This window comes from Myodes glareolus, chromosome 17 (assembly GCF_982192425.1).
Source record: "Myodes glareolus chromosome 17, mMyoGla1.1, whole genome shotgun sequence".
Taxonomy (NCBI): domain Eukaryota; kingdom Metazoa; phylum Chordata; class Mammalia; order Rodentia; family Cricetidae; genus Myodes; species Myodes glareolus.
In genome coordinates this window covers 65,269,074-65,291,533 of record NC_142042.1, presented here as the reverse complement: position 1 = coordinate 65,291,533, position 22,460 = coordinate 65,269,074, and the positions used below count along the sequence as shown (strand labels likewise).

Sequence of the window (22,460 nt, the reverse complement as noted above, 5' to 3'; positions counted from 1 at the left end):
ATGTCTTCAAAATAATGTTCACAAAACTCTTTGTATCTCAGGGGAAGGAAGATAAGGTCTTCTTTCTATTTCTACATTCAATATGTTGTTGTATTCTGTTTGGGTTGAAGATGGGAAGAAAAATCCACCTTCTCAGACATGTGGTTGGAAGGTAGAGGAACACGCTAGTAACTTTAATATAGTTATAGATATTATTCTTTATAGGTATTATACTCTACCATAATTACCAGACAGTAAGTTCTTAGAATATGAAACCACATGAATAAATTATTTGCACATAATTTCATTAGAATCAATTACCATCCTCAAACTTGAAGGAGCCTTTTATTTAGTTGTGATTGTGTAACATTTTATATTAGTCATTTGGAAAGTAATAATTTACTGACTCATGAGTGTCATCTAAATGCTGACACATCTCATTACCCAATCTATGACATGTTTATATGTGTGTGTTTACATATGTATATGTGTGCTTACATATAAGTGCATATAAAACATTTGAAATACCACCACTGTTCTCATAAATAATTGTACCTGTTGGAAAAATATCAGATTGTGACTGCAAACAGAAACTCCCCCAAATACTAGGTTTTGCTTGAAAGATTCAATTTTATCATCCTGACAAATTCTATGTTGTTTTCCTTGAAATGAAAAGTTCAATTTGTTCATTTACAAGAAATGTATGTCATGAAGTCAATTAGGAGGATCTATATAATTTGCCAGTTTTCTTTTTTTCGAGAAGAAAACAGTTCAATAAAAAGTGTGGCCAGTTCAGCTCATAAATTGACCATTCGAGGACTTTTTCTACAAAGAACCAGGATTGAGCAGGGTGGTGGTGGTGGCGCACGTGCTTAATCCCAGCACTCAGGAGGCAGAGGCAGGTGGATTTCTGTGAGTTCGAGGCCAGCCTGGTCTACAAGAGCCAGTTCCAGGACAGGTCCCAAAGCTACAGAGAAACCCTATCTCAAAAACAAACAAACAAACAAAAAACCAGGATTGAAAATTAATAAAACAAGTGATTGCTTCTGTTCCATCAAGAACATTCTTAGGGTAAAGTTTCAGAAGGCAAGCCTGCACAAACCCTTTACCTTGGGTGCCCCTGCCTCTTTCCTGCACCACCAGAGCTGGGTCTACTTCATACTGTCTTGTGTCTTCAGGGCCAGTAATACTTGGGGAAGGTGAGGAACTAGGGATTATTGGTTTGCAGGGGTCTTCCTGCTGAGTGGAGCCCATGTTTGACTTCATGAACCCTGAAATGGATTTGGAGGCCCCCCCAGATTTCCCTGAGGTGGTCTGTGAGAACCGTTACCTTAGGCCGTGCTACCTGAATCTTGCTTAGAGTCTACTTGCTTCCTTCCCTGGACTTCTTTCCCGGACTTCCTAGGCTTGGGTGCATGCCTCCGGGAGAACAGTGAGTAAACCGGGCACGTATTCAAGGGGCCCTTTGCTACCAGGGAAAATGGGTCCCCTCTTGTGATTTTCAGTCTCATTAAAAACATAATTCTAGAGTGGACTCAACAGTGGGAGCAAGGACAATATTATAAAGAGTTAAAAAAAAAATTCCAGGACAGACAAGCAGTAAATCCTGGCAGCTACCTGGAAGAGGAAGCTCAAGCAGAGAAAGAGAAAAGGCCATGAGCTAAACCAACATGGAGGTGAGCAACATGGCGGACAAGCAGTCACGTGATAGCAAGGGGCTCATTAGGGAAAGAGTGAAAAGGCCCAAAGCATACTGAGGTTTTAGCCAACACCCTAATCAAAGAGACGATAAAGAAGAGAAGGGAAAAGTTATGCCTTTCCGAGTCAGGAAGACAAAGCTAACAATAGGGGTGGGGTGAGAGTGGGAAGGTGGGGGGTGGGGATGGTGAGGGACTGCACCAGGGGGCGGGTCCTCTGGGAAGGAACAAGAGCTATCTCACTGAGGGGAAATTGTTCCTCATCTCTGTCTAGCACAGCTTAGGTGAACCCGCTTTTGTGAGGTGTGATTGATCTGCCTGACTGAAATGAATGGCTTTTAAGGGTAGGAGACAATGCCACGTCTCCATGTCGTGCTATTCTTTATGGCTAGGAGGCGACAGCGTTTCCTTGGTAGGCGTCAGTGCTGCTGTGACACCCAGTGCAGCTGTGATACCAGTGCTGCGGTGACAGTCAGTGTTGCGGTGACACCCAGTGCTGCGGTGACAGTCAGTGCAGCGGTGACACCCAGTGCAGCGGTGACACCCAGTGCAGCTGTGACACCCAGTGCAGCTGTGACACCCAGTGCAGCTGTGACACCCAGTGCAGCTGTGACACCCAGTGCTGCGGTGACACCCAGTGCTGCGGTGACACCCAGTGCAGCTGTGACACCCAGTGCAGCGGTGACACCCAGTGCTGTGGTGACACCCAGTGCTGCGGTGACACCCAGTGCTGCGGTGACACCCAGTGCAGCGGTGACACCCAGTTCAGCTGTGACACCCAGTGCTGCTGTGACACCCAGTGCAGCTGTGACACCCAGTTCAGCTGTGACACCCAGTGCAGCGGTGACACTCAGTGCTGCGGTGACACCCAGTGCAGCTGTGACACCCAGTGCAGCTGTGACACCCAGTGCAGTTGTGACACCCAGTGCAGCTGTGACACCCAGTGCAGCTGTGACACCCAGTGCAGCTTTGACACCCAGTGCAGCGGTGACACCCAGTGCAGCGGTGACACCCAGTGCAGCGGTGACACCCAGTGCCGCGGTGACACCCAGTGCTGTTGTGACACCCAGTGCAGCTGTGACACCCAGTGCAGTGGTGACACCCAGTGCTGCGGTGACACCCAGTGCAGCTGTGACACGCAGTGCAGCTGTGACACCCAGTGCAGCTGTGACACCCAGTGCAGCGGTGACACCCAGTGCAGCTGTGACACGCAGTGCAGCTGTGACACCCAGTGCAGCTGTGACACCCAGTGCAGCTTTGACACCCAGTGCAGCGGTGACACCCAGTGCAGCGGTGACACCCAGTGCAGCGGTGACACCCAGTGCCGCGGTGACACCCAGTGCTGTTGTGACACCCAGTGCAGCTGTGACACCCAGTGCAGTGGTGACACCCAGTGCTGCGGTGACACCCAGTGCTGCGGTGACACCCAGTGCAGCTGTGACACGCAGTGCAGCTGTGACACCCAGTGCAGCTGTGACACCCAGTGCAGCGGTGACACCCAGTGCAGCTGTGACACCCAGTGCAGCTGTGACACCCAGTGCAGCTGTGACACCCAGTGCTGCTGTGACACCCAGTGCAGCTGTGACACGCAGTGCAGCGGTGACACCCAGTGCAGCTGTGACACGCAGTGCAGCGGCGACACCCAGTGCAGTGGTGACACCCAGTGCTGTTGTGACACCCAGTGCAGCTGTGACACCCAGTGCAGTGGTGACACCCAGTGCTGTTGTGACACCCAGTGCAGCTGTGACACCCAGTGCAGTGGTGACACCCAGTGCTGTTGTGACACCCAGTGCAGTGGTGACACCCAGTGCAGCTGTGACACCCAGTGCAGCTGTGACACCCAGTGCAGCGGTGACACCCAGTGCTGTGGTGATACTTTCTAGAGAGTTTTTCCTGGGACAATCTTTCTGCATAAGGCCATTTTCTTGGGGTCTCTGAAGGTTGCTGGGCCTGCTGGGAGCTGAGAGGCTGGATATCCCCTGCGAAGATGCCAGAGTCTCACTGCCACGTGGAGCTTCCTCTATGAGGATCCACAGCTCTGAAAGCCCAGGTTTTAGACCACAGAACCTGCTCAGAGATGATATAACCAGGCCTCGGGGCAGAAGTGGGTGAGGACTGCTTCCTCCGTGGGTCACAGTGTGATACCGATGGTGGGTGGAGCAACACGGAGGGCAGGTGATGCATTCATAGGCCACAGGGTTAGAATTAGGCGCTGTGAACTTCCTCCCGGGAACATGGCTTTCTATTTCCTTCCATCCTGCCTCTGTGGGTGACCTTGGTAGGAAGGCGGTTGTAGTAATAGCTGGTAAATGACCTTAATCGACAGCCTTCAGATCTGTGGAGCAGATGGCTATTGACAGTAAGTTCACTGATGTCAGAAATAGCCACCAGGCAAGCAGACCAGGTCAGCTGGGCCTGTTGAAGGCTGAGCTGAAGAAAGAGGTCAGGGAAGATGTGGCAAGTGGGCTTTCCCCAGGGCGGAGGAACCTGGCTTATTCACAGGGCGGGTCCCTGTACTCTCAGCCCAGCAGGTCTCACCTGAGTTCCTTTCCGGGCTCTCAACTCAGTTGACGCTGAGTCTCAGGCCTCTGCCCTCCATCTTTTTTGGGGGGCTCCCTCACTTCCTTTTTTGGGGAAGCTATAGCCTGGGTGCTCCATTCCTAGACACTGTCCTCACCTCTCCAGAGCCAGGGAAAACTGGAAGAGGCACCTGTTAGAGAAGGTACAAGACCGGGAAACCAAGGAGGAGGGAACTACCAACAATGAGTGGCGAGGTGGCGGGACTCTGACCTGCTGGGCTGGAACGGACAGAGGGCCCAGGTAATTCTACTTTGTTTAGTGTGAGAACATGATAGATAGCTAACATTCAGGTAGTATATGTCTTCCCTTCTCTCTCTCTCTCTCTCTCTCTCTGTGTGTGTGTGTGTGTGTGTGTGTGTGCATGCGCATGTGGGTATATACTTTATGTATACATGTGAAAGCCAGAGTTCGATACTGGGTCTTTGTCAACCGTGTTCTACCTATTTTGTGAGACAGGGTCTCTCAGTGGATGAGTCATGGATTCGGTAAAGCTGGCTAGACAGTGGGCTCCAGGGATTTGCCTGCCTCTGCCACCCAGTCTTGGAATTATAGACTTGTCCAGTCACACTCACGCTCAGCTGTTTTCTGCATGGCTACTGGAGTTTCAGACTCATATCATTGGTCTCATATGGCAAACACTTTAGCTACTGCGCCATCCCCCAATGTCAATGGTTCTGTTCGAGTGTGATGTTTAAAAACCATCTCCAGAAGAGACTAGACTCTCTCAAACTAGTCTTAAGGTCAGGTGTCCTCTGCCCCAAAAAACGGATCTGGTCTGTCCCAACTCCTACACCCTAGGTACCGCATGTGGTTTTATCCCCAGTTGGAAAGGGAATGTCTGCATTAGACCCTTCCATGTGAGCTTGAGTTTCTTAGATCATTTTTAGATTTTGTTCCTGTATATACAGAATCTGGGTGGTGGGGGTGGGATGTATTTAAGATTTACTGTGCAAGTATTTTCATAAACCACACACATAGTAGGCAGCAGTAAATAGAGTTGCTAGGTGTTTGTTCTGCGATGGTGTGCACCAGCGGTGCACACGGCACTCAGAGGAGCCTTAGCCAGATGCTGGCCCTCAGGAGGCCCACAACAAAGCAGTAGGTAGATAGCTGCTGTCACTGGCAGCTGGCACAGTCATGCTAACTGCCAGTGTCCTCCCAGGGCTGCTGAGCATACTTTGGTCAGTGTCCTGGGACCACCTGAGGATGCCTCCCTGGCTTCTTGTCATCTCTACCCTGGTTCTCCTAGTGTGGGGTAAGTTTTCCTTATCTGGACCAAATGCATACTCTTCCCTGACATGGAAGAAGAGCTTTATGGTGTCTGTAGACCTTATCCCAAACAATAGTTTTCAGTAAATATCTAAATTTTTTAAATCTTAAGTTTCTCCATCTGAAGACTGAGAAAAGGCTGCTTCCCTCTTAAATTGCAGGATTCAGCGAGGTAGTGCACATGACTGACTTAGCTCTTTGTGGTAAGAGGGGAGCAAGGGTTAGAACTGTCAATACTGTGCCAACCAGCATTTTAACTCTCTTAGATTTGTGCCTAGCAACAAAACAAGGTTTTTTTGGAGCAATAATGTAAACCAGTGCCCAGGGACATTCTCACAGTCCTTCAAATTGGAGCATGGGCTTGACCAAGGTCCCGGCCCTGAGCAGGAGCAGACCCAATTCACGAAGGGCAATTCTAACTATTTCTTCTTATTAAATCGGATACACAAAACGTACACAAGAGAGAACATTGTGGTTTGGTGTGCCTGAATACATTTACAGGTTGTTTTCGCCAACTGTATGTTTAGATATGGCTCATGATTTCACTCTGCCTGACTCCCTACCTGTAGCAATACACTATCACCCTGGGGGATTCCCTGAAGTCAGTATGAGAGAAAACCATGCCACCATCTGTTAGAGGTGGTTCCCTGGGCAGCCCAGAGGGGCTTGTTGGAGGACTGGGGGCTCAGGGAGGCGGAGAGGTGGTAGAGAGGAGCAGCTGTTTCTGGCTAGAGAGTCATGATCCCGTCATTATCAAAGGGTTCTGGAACTCTTTGAAGACAGAGGAAAACAGGGACGTTCTTTTTGGCAGGTGTTTCCTCCTGGGAAAAACCACAAACTCAACAGATATCAGATGGGCTGCAGCAACTGCTTGGCAACATCTCCCAGCTCCTGGAGAAAGGCAAATTGGGCCGTGATGGTGAGGAGGCTTAGCCATCTGCCAGGGTTCTCGTGTGGCCAAAAATGCATCTCAGGTCTGCGCAGTCAGCGGGCACAGTGTGGATACCATCAGTTGTAGAGAGCTCTGACCAGGCAGCTGCAATGCTTTTTTTTTTTTTTTTTTTTTTTTTTTTTAGGCTTTTGAGGTATAGAGATATCAAAAGGGAGAAAGAAAGAGTGTATGCAGGGCGGAGACCCCAATCCCTTAGTTTTATGGGTCAAAGATGAAGACCCTGCCCAGTGAGAGCCTGAGGAGGAGATGTGATCCCTTAAGGAGAGTGGAGTCACTGAGGAAATGGCCAGTGTGTGCCAGTGAGGCTACGAGAGCTGGATGGGGACAAGTGGCTGGCATGGGCGTATTTCCTAATGTAGTGCAGTGATGGTGGGGATTTCAGAGGCCGGGGAGCAAAATATCCAGTGCAGCTGCCTTGGGAATGAGAGTCTGCCAGGTGTGCGTACAGCAGTGAGCAGGAGGTGTGGCCTCGGGCTGATACCCTCCTGGGCATCTTCACCAGTACAGCCCGACCAAGTTCAGAGCAGCAGGTGCAGCTCAGGTGGCAGATGTAGGACGCACGGACTGACATGCCGTCTCCTCACAGACGTCTTCGTCATGGTCTCTCGTGAGGAATGGGGGGCAAGAGCGACGGGCTGCCGCTCTGAGCTGAGCAGGCCAGCGAACGTCCTTGTCGTGCACCATGTCCCCGGGCTAGAGTGCGACAACCAGACTGTCTGTACGCGGAAGCTTCAGGAACTGCAGGCCTATCACATCCACAGCAGCTGGTGTGATGTGGCCTACAAGTGAGTGTTGGACCTGAGCATCCAGACTTGCGGTCCTGACTGCTCTGTTGGGTTTTTTTTTTTTTTATTGTTCTTTCTGACCTATTTTCCTCATTTTCCCGGCTGTGGTTCTATCACTTTTGTAATAAGTACAGTATTCAAAAATCTTCATGAAATTCTGATAAAATTCCCTGTGAAGTCCGTGCCTCTGAGATGCAGAAGGAAATCCAAGACATAACTGCCTGTAACATGATGTCCGGCTTGTTGGGGTTTCTGTCCTGCCCGGTACCCTGCAACTCTCAAGGAAAATCACACACAAGACTCTATAAGATTATAAACTGATTGGCCCATTAGGTCAGGCTTCTTATTAGCCCTTGTAACTTATATTAACCCATTATTCTGATCTATGTTAGCCATATGGCTTGGTACCTTTTCCAGCTGTCAGCTCACATGTTGCTTCTTCGGTGATCTGGGCAGGAATGGCAGAGCAAGCTTCCTGCTTCCCAGAATACTCCCAGTCTCTTTGCTCCACCCCTACTTCCTGTCTGGCTTTCCCACCTATGCTGCCTGCCTGGCCAATCAGCGTTTTATTAAAATATGATTGACAGAATACAGACAATTCTCCCGCATCAACTGCCCCTTTAAATGACACTGGGAACTCTTCGTTTGCCCGACACATAGTTTGCAGAGTCCTTCCTTACACCTGAGAGCTTCTTATCATCTACTAGTCTGAGATGGACAGAACAAGAATCACCGTTTTCTCAAGGTAGGGAGGCTGTTTGATTTTCACAGTGCTGTAAACTAGCTCGATCAGCCTCTGTCCATGCAAAGCCGGTGTGGGTTCTTATCTGACTGGGGCACTCATCCCACCTATGACCCCAACGGCTAGTCTAGTAGATTCCTATCTGGCTTTGGCCACTTGTCAACAGTCTGGCCATGGTAATGGCAATGGCTTCTGGCCTCAAGCACCACAGCATCTCCACTTTCCCACATTAGGCTTCTCCAAGGCCTCTGTGATTCGGAGGATTGGCCCCTGGGGGACAGGAGTTGGAGGGTAATTTCATCAACCCAGCCCTTCTGAAGGAGGGTTCTAAAGCTATATACACAGCTCTTCAGAGAGACATGGTGGGTGAGTGGCAGTGAGGGTCCAGAGCTGGGTGTTTACTCTTGAGTTAACTCCAAGGTTGTTGGATGTCTCTCTTTAGTTTTTTCTCCCTGCCCTATCTCTCTGGCTTCTGGGATCCCTCCCTAAACACACTGCCTGCCTCAGTGTCCGTGTCTCACATGCTGCATTTATGTAGGAAGTTACCCGGCAGGGAGAAAGCAAGTGAACAGCCTTCTGTGGGCAGTGTACCTTCCACGTGAGGTAGGGGAGCTGTTGTGAGGATGTGTGGAGTCCCTGGAGACCAACATTGTGTTTAGGTCAACGGTAGCTTCTGCAGGTGGCCCAAGGCTCCTCTTCCTTTTCAGTGTTCAGGATGATTTATATACAGACTGGGTGTCTGAACAAGGGGGTGCATGGGGTGTGAGCGTGTGTCCTTTTCAGTGTTAAAAACGAGAATACGTGACTTGGCCTTTCTATTGTCTCAGAGAAATCCATGCAAATACTTTCTTAGTGAACCTGCCCTGAGCTCTTTTAAGCCTGGGAGCCTCTCAGGAATGTGAGTTGGTACCAGTCAGTAATTTGTTTCCTTGCCCATAGTTTCCTGGTTGGGGATGATGGCAGAGTGTATGAAGGCGTCGGCTGGAATGTCCAAGGATCACATGACCAAGGCTACAACAACATCTCCTTAGGCATTGCCTTTTTTGGCACCCAGGAAGGTAATGGCTCCTCAGCTGACTGTCCTTCAAAGAGCAATCTGCTCCTTTCTCTTGAAGCTCTGCTGCCTTCTCAGGCATCTCCACAAAGCCAGTTTCTCTTGCATTCTTCTCCCTTGGTTTCCAGGACGCACAATGCGATGCCCTACTTCCTTTTGTCGTGGCTTCCTTCTCTGGCTGTGCCACATTTCTTCCTCAGACTCCCAGCCTTCTCTGGGCAAGTCATGTCCCGCTTCTCTTCTCCATAATTCTATCTGCAGGACCTCGCCCTGCTTCATGCCTTGCCCCTGTTAGTGACTGTCACACCTTCACTCCAGGATGGACAGGTCGGCGGATGTACGTCAGGTGTTCCCGCTCGCTGTCTATCTCTCACGCCTAGATTTTCTGTCTATTGCTCTAAAAAGCTGTCTTGATGCCTCTGTAGTAAGTATTTTTCTTGCTGCTGTGACCAAATGCCAGATGAAACCAACTTAAGGAAAGAAGAGTTTATTTAGGCTCTCAGGGTGAGGGGATAATTCATCGCAATGGTCATCACGTGAGGGACACAAAGTGGCTGGTCACATCCCATCGCCATTAGGAACTGGAGGATTGGTGCTCACCCGATTCTCTCTTGTGTTTGGCCCAGGATTCCATCCATGGAATGGTGCTGTCTGAATTTAGGGTGGGCCATCCCACCTCGGGGAGCCCGTTCAGAAAATATGTCCATTGGTTTGTCTCCTAGATCTATTCAAGTTGACAGTTAATTTCATTATTTTTTTCATATAATATATTTTGACCATGTTTTCCCCTCTCCAACTCCTCCCAGACATTCCCACCTCCCTACCCATCCAACTTCATGTTCTCTCTCTCTTAAAAAATAAAATGAATAAAGAATAAAATGAAGCAAAAATCTCAAAGCAGGGTGGGAGCCGTGAAATTTGGTCTGGGTTGGGCTCCTCCAGGGACATCACAGCATCTGCCAGCTTTTCATTTTCTTCCAAGTCTGTTGATTTCAATTCCCTGCACTCCACATCTTGACATCCAGTTCTCGGCACCCTGCACCCTGACATCCTGACATCCATTCCCTGTACCCTGCATCCTGATATATAGTCAAGACCGTACCCGTGAGTCTGTGAACTGATTTTTTTCTTTTTTATTAAATTTTTTCATTTATTTTGCATACCAACCAGTCTCCCCTCCTCCTCTTTTCCCATCCCTTCCCCCTACCTCCTGTCTAATGCCCCCCTTCATCCAGCCCTTCTCCTTTCAGAAAGGGGCAGAACTCCCATGGGAGTCAACAAAGTCCCTCCTCCAGCACCAAGGCTGGCCAAGGCAGCCCTTCATTGGGAGTAGGTTCCAAAATGTCAACCTGTGGGCTGATTTCTGTTGTCATATTTTGGATAGCTAGTTTCTCATTTCTAGTCCATATTGTTTGGGATAGTCCAGGTAGATTCTACCCTTCTCATTACTACACTATGCAGCCTAAGTTTCAGAGAAACAAATAACCCCAATGACTCTGAGGAAGGAAGGAACACGAGCATGCATTTTCCATTCTAAGAGGAGGGCTGTTTCCACAGAGTACCAGGACCAGGGTGCCTGTTTAATTTATAGATTTATTTCTTGTTTTGGGATTTGAAGCATGTAGTTTTTAGATTCCAAATTCTTCCTCATGAGCAGAGGGGTCCCTAGCAGTATTTGATTCAGGATTTGTGCTCAGAAGATGGCAGTGCCAGCCGTTGGGGCTCACTGGGCAGAGCTACCTTGAAGCCCTCTTGGATGGGGCATGTGGGCATATGTGAAGTCTTGGCACATCACTGGGATCTTGGCACTTCAGTCGGAGCCACTCAGAGCCCTGTTATTGCAGGTACTTGATTCTCGCAACTCTGACTTGAGGGAGGAACCTGCCCCCATCGTTTCCTCTAGCCGGTGTAGGTTTGCTGGGGGTGCTCAACCTCTTCCCTCTGTACCTGACCCTAGGTCAGGCAGGGACTCCCCATAAATCTACTCTCTTCCAGGCCACAGCCCCAGCCCTGTTGCTCTCTCAGCTCTGAAGGGCCTGATTTCCCACGCCGTGAAAAAGGGCCACTTGTCACCCAAGTACATCCAGCCACTTCTTGTGAAAAGTGAAAACTGCCTGGTCCCTCCACAGAAAGGGAGACAGAAGAAAGGTGAGGCCCTCTCCCCTTCTGGTCCTTCCAGTCTGACATACTAGGATGGCATTCACAAATGCCAGCAGCAGGGACCTCTTCCGGCTTCCCTCACATCTTCCCAGTAGCTTTCTGAAATGCTGGTGCTGGCAAACCTTGAGAGGATTCCTCCAGGCCACCTCTTTCCTATTAGCTACAGTGACAGTAACAGCCACATAGGTGTGAGTGGTGTTGTGAACAGCCTTTCACACCTGCCTCGTCAGCAAAACTGGATCGAAGGAACACAGCACAGGAACCTTTGAGTCATAGAGCTTCTGTGTGGGGGGAGGGGAGACAATGTACAAATAAACAGATAAAATACTCAGGATTAGCGGGGTAGTGGTGGTGTACGCTTTTAAACCCTGCACTTGGGAGGCAGAGGCAGGTGGATCTCTTGAGTTTGAGGCCAGTCTGGTCTATAGAGTGGGTTCCAGGACAGTCAGAGTTATACAGAGGAATTCTGTCTTGAGAAACCAAACAACAACAACAACAACAACAAACTCCCAAAACTCAAATTGTTCGAGAAGAAAATAGGCCTAGAAAATGAGAGGGTACACTTATACACAGTTCTTGTTCACAAACACACATTTATAAATATAGAAAGTAACATAACTTGATGTTGTCACACTGACATTAAAGGAGGAATTTAAAAACAATTCAGACAACAAGTTAGGTTCTGTTTTGGGTTAACAAGCAGTGACAATGAGTTTTAGATTTATTTTATTTTATTGTTTTATGTGTGTGAGTGACTTGCATGCACACATACCAACCACACATACACACACGTATGTTTATCATGTTTGAGTCTCATACCCAGAGAAGACAGAAGAGGTCATCAGATCCCCTGGAACTGGAATTACATGTGCTTGTGAGCCATCATGAGAGTACTGGAAATTGAATCTAGTTCTCTGCAAGAGCAACAAGTGCTCTTAACCACTGAGCCAATTCTCCAGCCCCAAACCCCCTCCCCCTCTCTCTCTGAGCTAGTGAGTTTTACTGGAGTTTATTACAGGAATATGGAATAGAGGTTACTATGACACAGCTTTATCACCAAAAGCCCACTCCAGCCCGGGTGGCCACCACACCTGGAGCTCACTCCACAACCTGCAGGTAGTTCAACAGTCGGGGTGTCTTCTCCAGGCTGTTCAGCCAGGCGTGGCTTCTCCCAAGCAGCTCTGGTGGCCTCAGATCTCAGCATTCCTTACTGCTTATATATGTGCGGGGACAGGAGAGGCCTAGGGAACCTGATCAGTGTCAGGGACTTCCTGAAGCTTTTGAGAAAACAAAACAAAACAGTAAGAACTTTTGGCTTGTTCTTGGGCTTAATGAAGTTTGAAGAAGCTTGTTCTTATTGTCATGAGCCCTGAATCAGTTTGATCTCCGCCTCGAACCTGCTACCATCCATTCATATTGAGGATTGCGTAAGGGTTGTAAGTGTTTGTCAAACAGACTTCTGGAGTACAGCTTCTGTGTTTGCTGCTTGTACCAGTCCAAGAGTACTCTAGAGCAGAGCCCCACAGTCAGAAGGGTGGGGCTCTGAGGGTGACAGCGAAATCTCAGCACATTGAGGGTCACAGCAGCCTTCAGCAGTCACATGGTTGACACAACATGGTAAAAAGAATCCTTTATGTCTTGCCATTTGTTTCTGTTGTTTTACCCAACAACAGGTTGCCCCCGCATTGTTCCACGGTCTGCTTGGGGTGCAAGAGAGGCGCACTGCTCCAAGATGGCTCTCCCTGCAAAGTATGCCATCATCCTTCACTCTGCTGGGAGAACCTGCAGTCAGCCGGATGAGTGCCGCCTACTGGTCCGAGATCTCCAGTCCTTGTTCCTGGACAGGCTGAACGCGTGTGACATTGGGTATAAGTGAGTGATCCCAAGGGTAGGGGCTGCTTTCCTTTGGTCAGGGAAGCTGAATCTCTCAACAAGAGGGGAAAGGGAGCTAATTGTGACTGATAATTCACCATATGAAAACCTCTTATTCAGGAGACAAATAAGGGGCAGTCACAGCTCCAAGCATGTCCTAAAAACGTGTGCCTATTAAAGGCAGTATATGGATATTATGGGTTCCGAGGCTTCTGAAGAGATGTTAGAGGAAGGGACAGTGTGAGAGATTGAACTCTGTAGAAGAGATCACTCCAGGGCCATTGTTTTAACGCAGCTGCTTCTCATTACACTGTGGCTCAGGTGTTGCCCTCTGCTCGGTTTGCTTCTTCTGGTGTTATTGTGACAGTCCTTCCTTCTCATCTAAGATTCCGAACACTCAGAGGGAGAGTCTCTCCTCCATGGAAAGACTGGACAGCACCCATTAATTTCAGTGCCAAAGTCCGCAATTCTATAATAAAGAACGTGAAACCAGTGAGAGGACCTTTTTCCTCTCCCTACATTTCTACTCCCGTCTTCTCCTTGTGTCTGTTGGTCTGTCTTCTTCCTCACACATTTCTTTTTCTCCTCCTATCCTTTCCTTCCTCCTTCCCTCCTTTCCTTCTCATTTAGTGTAATCTAAGTGAATATCAAGATTCCATGACTGAGTTTTGTTGGTCAAGAACACTTATGTTTAATGACAGCCACTTAAGACTGGCCTACATAGAAAACAAAATGACCATGAAGCAGGCAAAACACCAGAGGATGTTTCCAGAGCTTGATGATAGGACGCCGGAGTATCTCACTCATTTCTCATCACAAACAATCAAGCTGTATGTTTGTGCATGCCACGTGCCACTAAAAGAGTCACCATCTTAGGGAATTCGTGGATTAGCTTCTGGAGCTGTATTTTTGTCTTGACTGCTCCTGCCAGGCACCAGTGTGCAATGGACTTGCTTTGGCTGGATTCATCACGTGGCATATTCTTCTAAGGTGACTGGTCCTCTGCTCTGTCTCCATGTTAGTGAAGCGCTTTAAAGATGGGATAAAATGTTGCCACTAGCTAGCTATTAGGATCTACCAAATGATTGTAGGTCCCTCCACTCAGAAAGATAGTCCTGATGTTGTTCTCCTTAACTGCCACGGAGATGTGAACATCAAATATGAATTTGGAAATCTCATACTGGGGATGGAAGTTTCTCTTTCCTACTCAGGCTCCAGAAGGCAGTTACCTTATCCTAGGCTTTTGATTTGTATTGTGCATCCTGTCAGCATCCTGGAGAGGGACTGAACTCAGGACCAAACACTCACTTCTCCTCACAGCTCTAGACTGTGCTCTGGGGATGCTTCCTGCAGGAGCACAGGTGACTCTACCCTCCTGGAGCTAAGACTTCAGTAAGGGGGGGGGGAGAACTTACAAAGTAGGTTTCAGCAAGGTGAGCCAAGTGCAACCATGAAGGTCACGTGAAGGACATGCAGGCTGCAGGAAGAGCAGCGAGGGACTCATTCCTTGGAGGAGTGGGACAAACTAGAGGAGGAAGCAGCAAGAGTGTTTCAAACACAGGGAAAGGCCTGCGTTCCAGCAGAAGAACAGTGTCTCAGAGGAGGGAGCTGAGAAATTGCTTATGATCACATAAATGCCAGTATTGGATGTGGTGAGAGGTGAGGCTGGGAGGCAGAAGAGCGTTTCCTGAAGAACGGTGCATTTTCAACTGGGGAGTTTGGGTTCTGTGCAAAGGACGAAGAGCAGGATTTCACATGATAAGATTTGTATTTAGGAAGATGCCTTGACTGACGGACGCCTTGGGAACAGATGGGTGCGGGTGAACCTGAAGGCAGTGAGATTTGAAGATGTGACAATTCAGGCAGGGCAAGATGTTGACAGGGGAAGAGGGTGCAGATGTCCCAGGAGAAGTGGAGGCACTTAAGAGTTCATAAAAGTGAGTGACTCATGACTAAGGTGCAGGACTATGTCAGGGAAGTGGCTGAGAGACATCGGCACCAGCCTTGGGTGTCCAGTGGATGGGATGAGTGGACGAGGCCTGGGTTGGAGTCAGTGGGTGGTGATTTTTCTCTACAATGCTATCCCAGAGAAGAACAGGTGGGAGGCGGTTCCAATGTGAGTTGTGCGCTTTCATGGATGATGAAGAAGCCAAGGAAATGAATAGGTCAGTTCTGAGAGTGTGTAGGGTGAGGAGGAAGAGGCACAGAGACCAATCTGCCAGATAAGAGGGTGAGTGGACCATCCCAGTGGGGGTGCCAAGCAGAAGATGTCTGGAGAAGGAAGAGATAGGTTGACAGGTTCAGCTTCATGGAAACTGATGTTAGACATTTGGGAAATCGGGGTGAGTTGCTAAATAGTTTATTTTATCAAAGCAGCTACTGTGACAATTTGCTCCCCAGAAATATGTAAAGGTTTTAAGTCTGGGTCCCTCTCGAGCCCCACTCCTCCAGATGATGTCAACAGCAGGGCCCTCACAAGGACGATGCCTCACACAGGGTACTGGAACCTGGGGAGTAGTTGAGTAAATAAATGAATGAACCCACGAAGGAAGGTGAATGTCAAACCAAGAACGCTCCCTCTTTCATGCTGATCTCCACCTCTCTTGTGGTTCTCCAGCTTCCTCATAGGCCAAGATGGTGGTGTTTATGAAGGGGTGGGCTGGAATAGCCAAGGCTCCCACACGGAGGGCTACAATGACATTGCTTTGAGCATCACCTTCATGGGCGTCTTCACAGGTAAGTGGAGGCTTTGGTAGTTGAGATCCTTGTGTGATGTTTGAGGAGAGAAAGATGTCAGATTTGGGCATCATCTAAAGCATCATATGGTGACGTTTTGTATTTATGTGAGTGTGACTAGAGGTGACCCTCAGATCCTAGAGAGAATAGGTACTCAAAAAACACCTTTCATACTCAAAGACAAATCTCCCTCCCTCCCTCACCCCTTCCTTTGGTATGAATGGATAAAGCCAGGGGAAATGCCTGCGTGAGTGATTTTAGTTCGTCTTTATAACCTATCCTATTTGGTTCTCATGGTACCAACTCTAGATGGCTCAGCCTTATATCCAAGGCAGGGATTTAGGGATCTGCCTGGGCTGCCCTGAAAATGCTCATTTCTTTACACAGTGCTCCTGCCTAGAGCTAGGGTACTGTTGAATCTCTGGGACAGTGAGGGACTGGTTTGAAAATGAGCGTTAGCTGGGGGTAAGGGCAGGGGAGGAGATGCTGAGCAGCGAATCTGTGGGGAAGGCCTGTAAACCTCACTGCTCCTGACATTCTGGATGAGACCATCCACGGCCACAGATCCAAAGGCGGCTGGCACTATTCTTGCCTTCTCCCAACTCGACAATACGAGTGTCATTACTTCCTTCACTTTTGTCAACCAAGAGTTGGCATTGCCAAATGTTCCTTAGGGGACAAAAATGTTCCCACTAGAGAACTAGCAGGACAGATGTCTGCAGCAGGAGAACCTTCAGCATTCTTCAGATCTGTATTTGTAATTCCAGAACCAGCAATTCAGAGTCAGGAAAACTTTGGAGTTGAGACACATGAAGTGTTGATCTGGCATTCTGTCTGTCTGTAAGACTGGCTGCCAACAGTCAAATATACTACTTTAGTGGTAGGCTGGGTGGGTTTGTAATCATGTTCTGGCCGGATCTGGGCACCTTAGAATCCTACAAACAATGGTCTGATTGTGTTTTGCAGGTTCCCCACCCAATGCAGCTGCACTGGAAGCAGCCCAGGATCTGATCCAGTGTGCTGTGGACAAGGGGTACCTGACCCCCAACTACTTGCTAATGGGCCACAGTGATGTGTCCAATACCCTGTCCCCTGGACAGGCATTATACAACATCATCAAGACATGGCCTCATTTCAAGCACTGAGGGAGGGTCCTAGCCCATTCTGAGGATGCTGTTCCTCCTGCTGGGTATTCGTCCTTACCTTCCATATTAGATTAGCAACATTGTTCTCTCATTTCAAAGCTTCACTTGGTTCATTTCCTGGGTTAAGATGACCATATCTTTTCTTGGTGATATCCACCACTGTCCCCCAAGTTTTGTACACATAGTCCTGTATTTGTCTTCTTAGCCATGTGAGGTTCCCTAGTTATCTGCCCTTCTACTTGGTACTCAGGCATCTGTGGTTTGTCTGGCAGCTCCCATTGCTCGTGCACAGCCCAGACAGGATGTCCTCCCCTCCTCTGCTCACACACCCATGTGTGCACATGTGAGTACTCCTTTTATTTAAGGGTTTAGGTTGCTTGAGGGCATAACTACTCTCTTCTGGTTTGTGAATTTCTTCCAGGGCAGCAGATGAGTTTCCTCACCACCAGGTGGCCTATGTCAACTCTGTGATCTGTGTTTAAATGCTAGTAGATATTATAGACTTTTGTTGGAGAAATGGATAAGCAAGTTAAAGACCCCAGTCCTCCTCCAAAAGTGTGCCATTATCCCTTTGTGGAAGTCCTGTGGCCCAACACCCCCTCCTCCCATTGTTCTCTGCACTGGAACTTCTTGGTTGGAGACTCGGAACTGGCTGTGGTGACGTGTCCATAGCAGATGCTGCGTCTCCACGGTTCCGTGACACTGTATCCACAGAGTACCCTGAGTGCCAGAACCACACGCTCCTCCAAGGCCAAGGCAGACCTGTGCCAACACTTGCTACCCTGTGCCGTGGTCTACCTGTGCCCGAATGAGTCCTGCTGGGCCGATCCTGGGGCTGTGCAACTCTCCCTACCCTTGTTCTTTGTTGTGTTTATTGGAAACACATGAAACATTGTTTTTCTCTGCGTTATTCTGCAAAATGCAAGGGAGAGTAAGAGGGAAACGGAAGAGATGAATAAAGGAATATAATGTAGGGAGTGTCTTGTTAGTTTGATTAATAATGTTTTGTCTTGTTTTATATGCTTTTGTTGCTCTTATTTTTAATAAAAATAAATACAAGAGCTCCCACTCTTTCCTCCCCTTCTCATTTTTGCTGTGGCCTGGACCTGGAGCCTCACACAGGTTACGCACTGAACTACTTTCCTCGTCTTGAAGCTCATACTTTAAGGCAGGAGTTTTGTGCTTTTTCCAAACAATCAGTGACCTTGGTTTTCTTGTCTGCATTTGCTATCAGCCCATTTGTGTAGAGTGCAGGGGTCTCCCCATTCTTCAGGGGCAGGGCAGCCATTTGTGTAGAGTGCGGAGGTCTCCCCATTCTTCAGGGGAAGGGCAGACATTTGTGTAGAGTGTGGGGGTCTCCCCATTCTTCAGGGGCAGGGCAGTCATTTGTGTAGAGTGTGGGTGTCTCCCCATTCTTCAGGGGCAGGACAGCATGGTCAGATTTGGGGTTTCCTCTTGTCTCCTTCAGCAGGAGGACCTGGCTCCAGGCCAGAGCCTCCTAGATACTCTTTCTTCAAGCGTCCTGCTAGTTATGAACCCTCCACAGTGGAGACTGAGGGCAGGGTCACGTGTTCTAAAGGAGGTAAGTAAACAAAAGGAGACATTTCTGAAAAAATGAGATGGAGTGCTCCAGATTCCCAGAGCTGAGGCAAAGTGCTGCTGTTCTTGGGGAAGCAGGAGGAAAGAGTCCCTTTGTTTCCCACCTTCCTGGGAGTGGGACCAGTCTCTTTCCCTCCCTCTCACTGTCTCCATCTCTTTAAGTTCTTCCTCGATCCACATGAAACGTAATTACAGGACTGAGTTGCTGACATTTAAAGGAGTAAGTCACAAAACAATCCCACACCAGTTTGGAATTATGATTAATAAAAGGGTTATTTATTTTAAGGGAAAAATTTACAGATCACCATCCTAGACAACAGCCCCCTGCACGACCAGGAAAAGCATCTGGTAGCCAGAAGCAAGAGAGGGAGTGGCTACCGCTGCCTTTTCGAGCCAGAGAGACCACACCCATGTGAGCTGGTATCTTAAAGGCTATTGGCTGAAGGAGCGGAAGGAGCTTCTGCAGCAACATTTTCTATGAATTCATGTTATTCCTTCATTTACCATCTAATTAAAAATAAGTTATTGATTGTTAGATACTTGTAGTTTTGGAGTAATTTTCCAGCTCTATAGGTTGATTCTCTCCTCTACATCCAGCGGTAGAAAAGGTTCTCTCTGTGTCTCAGCTCTTCCCTGAACATCTGCTCTAGGGACGGCAGCATTACACATCTCCTAGGTGGTGGTGTTGACCCTGCTGCCCCGTGTGAAGTGTTTCAGCCAGGCCCCGGCCGGTGAGCCCTTGCTGCTGCTGTGTTGTGATTGTAGTCTTCCCCACTCCTGTTTGACTCTGCTTCTTGGACAACAGCTTCGACTTCCCTGTAAGAGTTTACTGTTGGCTGTGTTGGTGACTCAGCTGCAGCCATATGAGGCATAGAAGAAGAGAGCAAGGCCAGGTCCCACAAGAGAGCAGGTGTGAAGACACCCACGATGACAGGTGCAGGGAAGGCGGAGTCTCCCTCTTCATGGACATTAATGCTGGCAGATTAATAAGTATTTATATATCCTCATTGTGTAGTCTTGAACCTGCTTAGGTGCTGCAAGCAGCAGTCACTGGAGTCACGTGTGGCGATGACAAGTTCAGAGCAACTGTGCACACTCTGAGTCAAGAACCCAGTCCGCAGAGACCTCTCACAGTGCAACACCTGTGAGTCCTGCCAGATACGCCTCAGTGAAGTTCATCACACACTTGACATTGAATGAACTGGAACAAGATGCCTCTGACGGGCAGAGCCATGTAAACTCTAAGGAGGAGCTGACTGACAGTGCGCAGCCTCCAAAGTCAACAGGTGCTGCAGCGTAGGGCATCTGCCTTCCCCAGTGAAGAACTTAAATTTTCTGTGCCTTTGTTCATTCGTTAATAAATGGTGATTGTATGCCCCCGAATGTTGTTATAAAAAGTGAAAGGCATGTGGGAAAATTATTTATATATCTTGTAGTTAGCAATTTCCAATAAAAACACGGCAGGCTTGTTTCAATTCATTCTAAAGAGGGCAAGCCAAAGCCATCAAGGTGGCACTGTAGATGACACTGGACTCCCACAGTAAGCTTCTGAGCCTGTCGCTTCTTTGGTAAGATACCCTCTTGTATGACACGATGCAGAAAATTGCCCCAGAGCGACACAGACATCTTCTGCTGGTCCCCGCTTCTTCTCCTAATTTATCCACCAGACGGCCGAGCATCTCTGCTCTCCAGTCACCCTGTGTGCTTCTTGACCTTCCACAGACTTTCTTCCACCACCCCCTGAGTGATGCTCTTATTTTTTTCCTTTCCAAAGTGCAGAGCTTCAAGCAGTGTGTTTATATCTTACTTTGATGGGGGTAGTTATACGTCTGAAGGGACAGCCTGCTGGCTACAGAATATGGCCAGTATCTTCCCTATGGATGTCATTACTGGAAAGATTCTGCTACCGCTTGTGAGGAGCGGCTATCACAGATTCCTGCCATCATGGGCGGTACCATCATGGGCAGTGCCACCATTTGCGCTCCTCTCAATGGGTATCTGGCACAATTCTGCAGTGTTCCTACTGGCACCTCTCCCATGATGACCTGATTCTTTACCATGGTGCTCTGTTCAGCACTGTTTTCTGTAGAGGTGCTCGTTTGACAGGAAAGAAGTACGGAGAAGTCTGGCAGCAGCATGGAAACTGAAAATTCATTTCCTTCCCAATACAAAGACATAATGCACGTGTGGTCTGAGACTGAGGGGGCAGGGACATGGAGAAAGACAGACGGAGACAGAGAGGCTCAGTGGTAAAATCCGTAATTGTGTTAGATGACATCACAGTCAGAGCTGAACCCATGAAGAATATAATACAAAATAAAAGGAACACTCAATGAAAGTATAAGCATTATGAAGGACATAATAGAACTGAGAAGATAACAATAAATAAGGGAATCTGTGGTCCAGAAATGGCCACTAAGAATAAGGAAATTGTCCTTTATTATATTGATTTATTTGGGGATTATAATTTTCTTACACTATTTCTTCCTTTCATTTCCTCTTTCCAAATTCTCCCATATACCTCTCCCTGTTCTCTCTCAAATACATGGTGTCTTCTTCTTTTTTCCTAAGATAATTGTTATTGCATGAACATACATACATATGTACATACATACATATTCATAAACATAAACCACTAAGTTCATAAATGTTGCCTGTATGAATGTTTTTAGGGCTGACTGTTTGGCATGGGACAACCAATTGTTTGTTCTCTTCTCTGAGGAAAATCACCCCTCCCCATTCAAGTTTATCCAGTTATTATAGTTTCTGATTTTTTGATATTTGGGACAGAACCCAGGACAAATGGACTACATTCTCTTCCAATTTAATTTATTGTAACTTAGTTTTATGACAGGATTGAACTATGCTATCCAGGTTGCTCTAGAACTCATGATCTTCTCTTGTCCCTTTATGCTGCTGAAGCTGCAGGCTTCTACCATAGCTAGCTAAAAAATGAAGTTAAAATGGATAGTATCACAGATGAAAGTGTAAAAAAATTAGGAAAATTCAAATATTAAAACAAGAGTAAAATTATCAGTATTAAAGTATCAGATATAAGGATATTGCCATGTATTCTGTAAGGTAAAAGGTGGGTCTGCCATTGTCATCAGTGATTGCTGTCCCCCCCCCCCCCCCCCGATACTTCTGTTTCCAAGAACTTTAATCCAAAATTCCCTACACTTGTGGAAGTGGACCTCACTAAGTGTTCCCCTGATAAAGACATCTGGATGTGAGCGTGCAGGTCCTGGGAGAGATGTGGGTTGAAGTATGCTGGAGCCCACCAGTGAGCAACACACTCAGTGAGCCTGTCAGTGAGCAGCACACACAGTGTCCTAGCCGTGGACAGGGTCCTCGGGAATGCTAGGTCTGGTCATCCACCTCAAGGGGCTGCACTTCGGGTACCTTTGGAAAGCACTGCTGGAAAGCACATGTCTGAACACCTTCACCCCCCGCCCCCAGAGAAGTGCAGAGAGGCAGGGACAGGACTTGTGCTGGCTCTTCTCACTCTCATCTTGACTACATCGGATATTAATTGAAGTTCCAAACTGGAGGTAACACCAGCTAAAGCTTTGTTGAAGTGGAAAGATCCAGTTCTAATCCAGATCTTTGAGGTATGAAGACAGATCTTTAATCTGGATCTTGGACTTGGAAAATATACCTTTAACCAGGGCTGCACCTTCTGCTGGAAGTTTATGTGAGGACATGGAAGAAGGAAGCTTTTACTCTTTGGTCTCGCTTTGCAGCAAGTCCAGTCCTTTACCAGCATTAGAGCCGACTTCTTTGGGATTCCAGTGTCTACTGATGTCCAGCGGAGACATCCAGCCTGGTGAACTGAGCAACTACTGGATTCAGAGACTTTTGGTTCATAGGCAGCAACTGTTGGACTAACT

The 22,460-nt window shown here is 48.0% G+C and overlaps 1 protein-coding gene across 1 annotated transcript; it reads left to right on the top strand.

Annotated features, from left to right (window-relative positions):
- The first annotated feature begins 4,243 nt into the window (after positions 1-4,243).
- Positions 4,244-18,037, top strand: Pglyrp4 (peptidoglycan recognition protein 4). Its single transcript, XM_048456571.3, has 9 exons — positions 4,244-4,496; positions 5,419-5,511; positions 6,337-6,444; positions 7,064-7,262; positions 8,944-9,062; positions 11,054-11,206; positions 12,892-13,090; positions 15,708-15,826; positions 16,793-18,037. Exons 2-9 carry the CDS (start codon positions 5,463-5,465, stop codon positions 16,969-16,971), a joined length of 1,125 nt encoding a protein of 374 aa, XP_048312528.3. The 5' UTR covers positions 4,244-4,496; positions 5,419-5,462; the 3' UTR covers positions 16,972-18,037.
- The last annotated feature ends 4,423 nt before the right edge of the window (positions 18,038-22,460 follow it).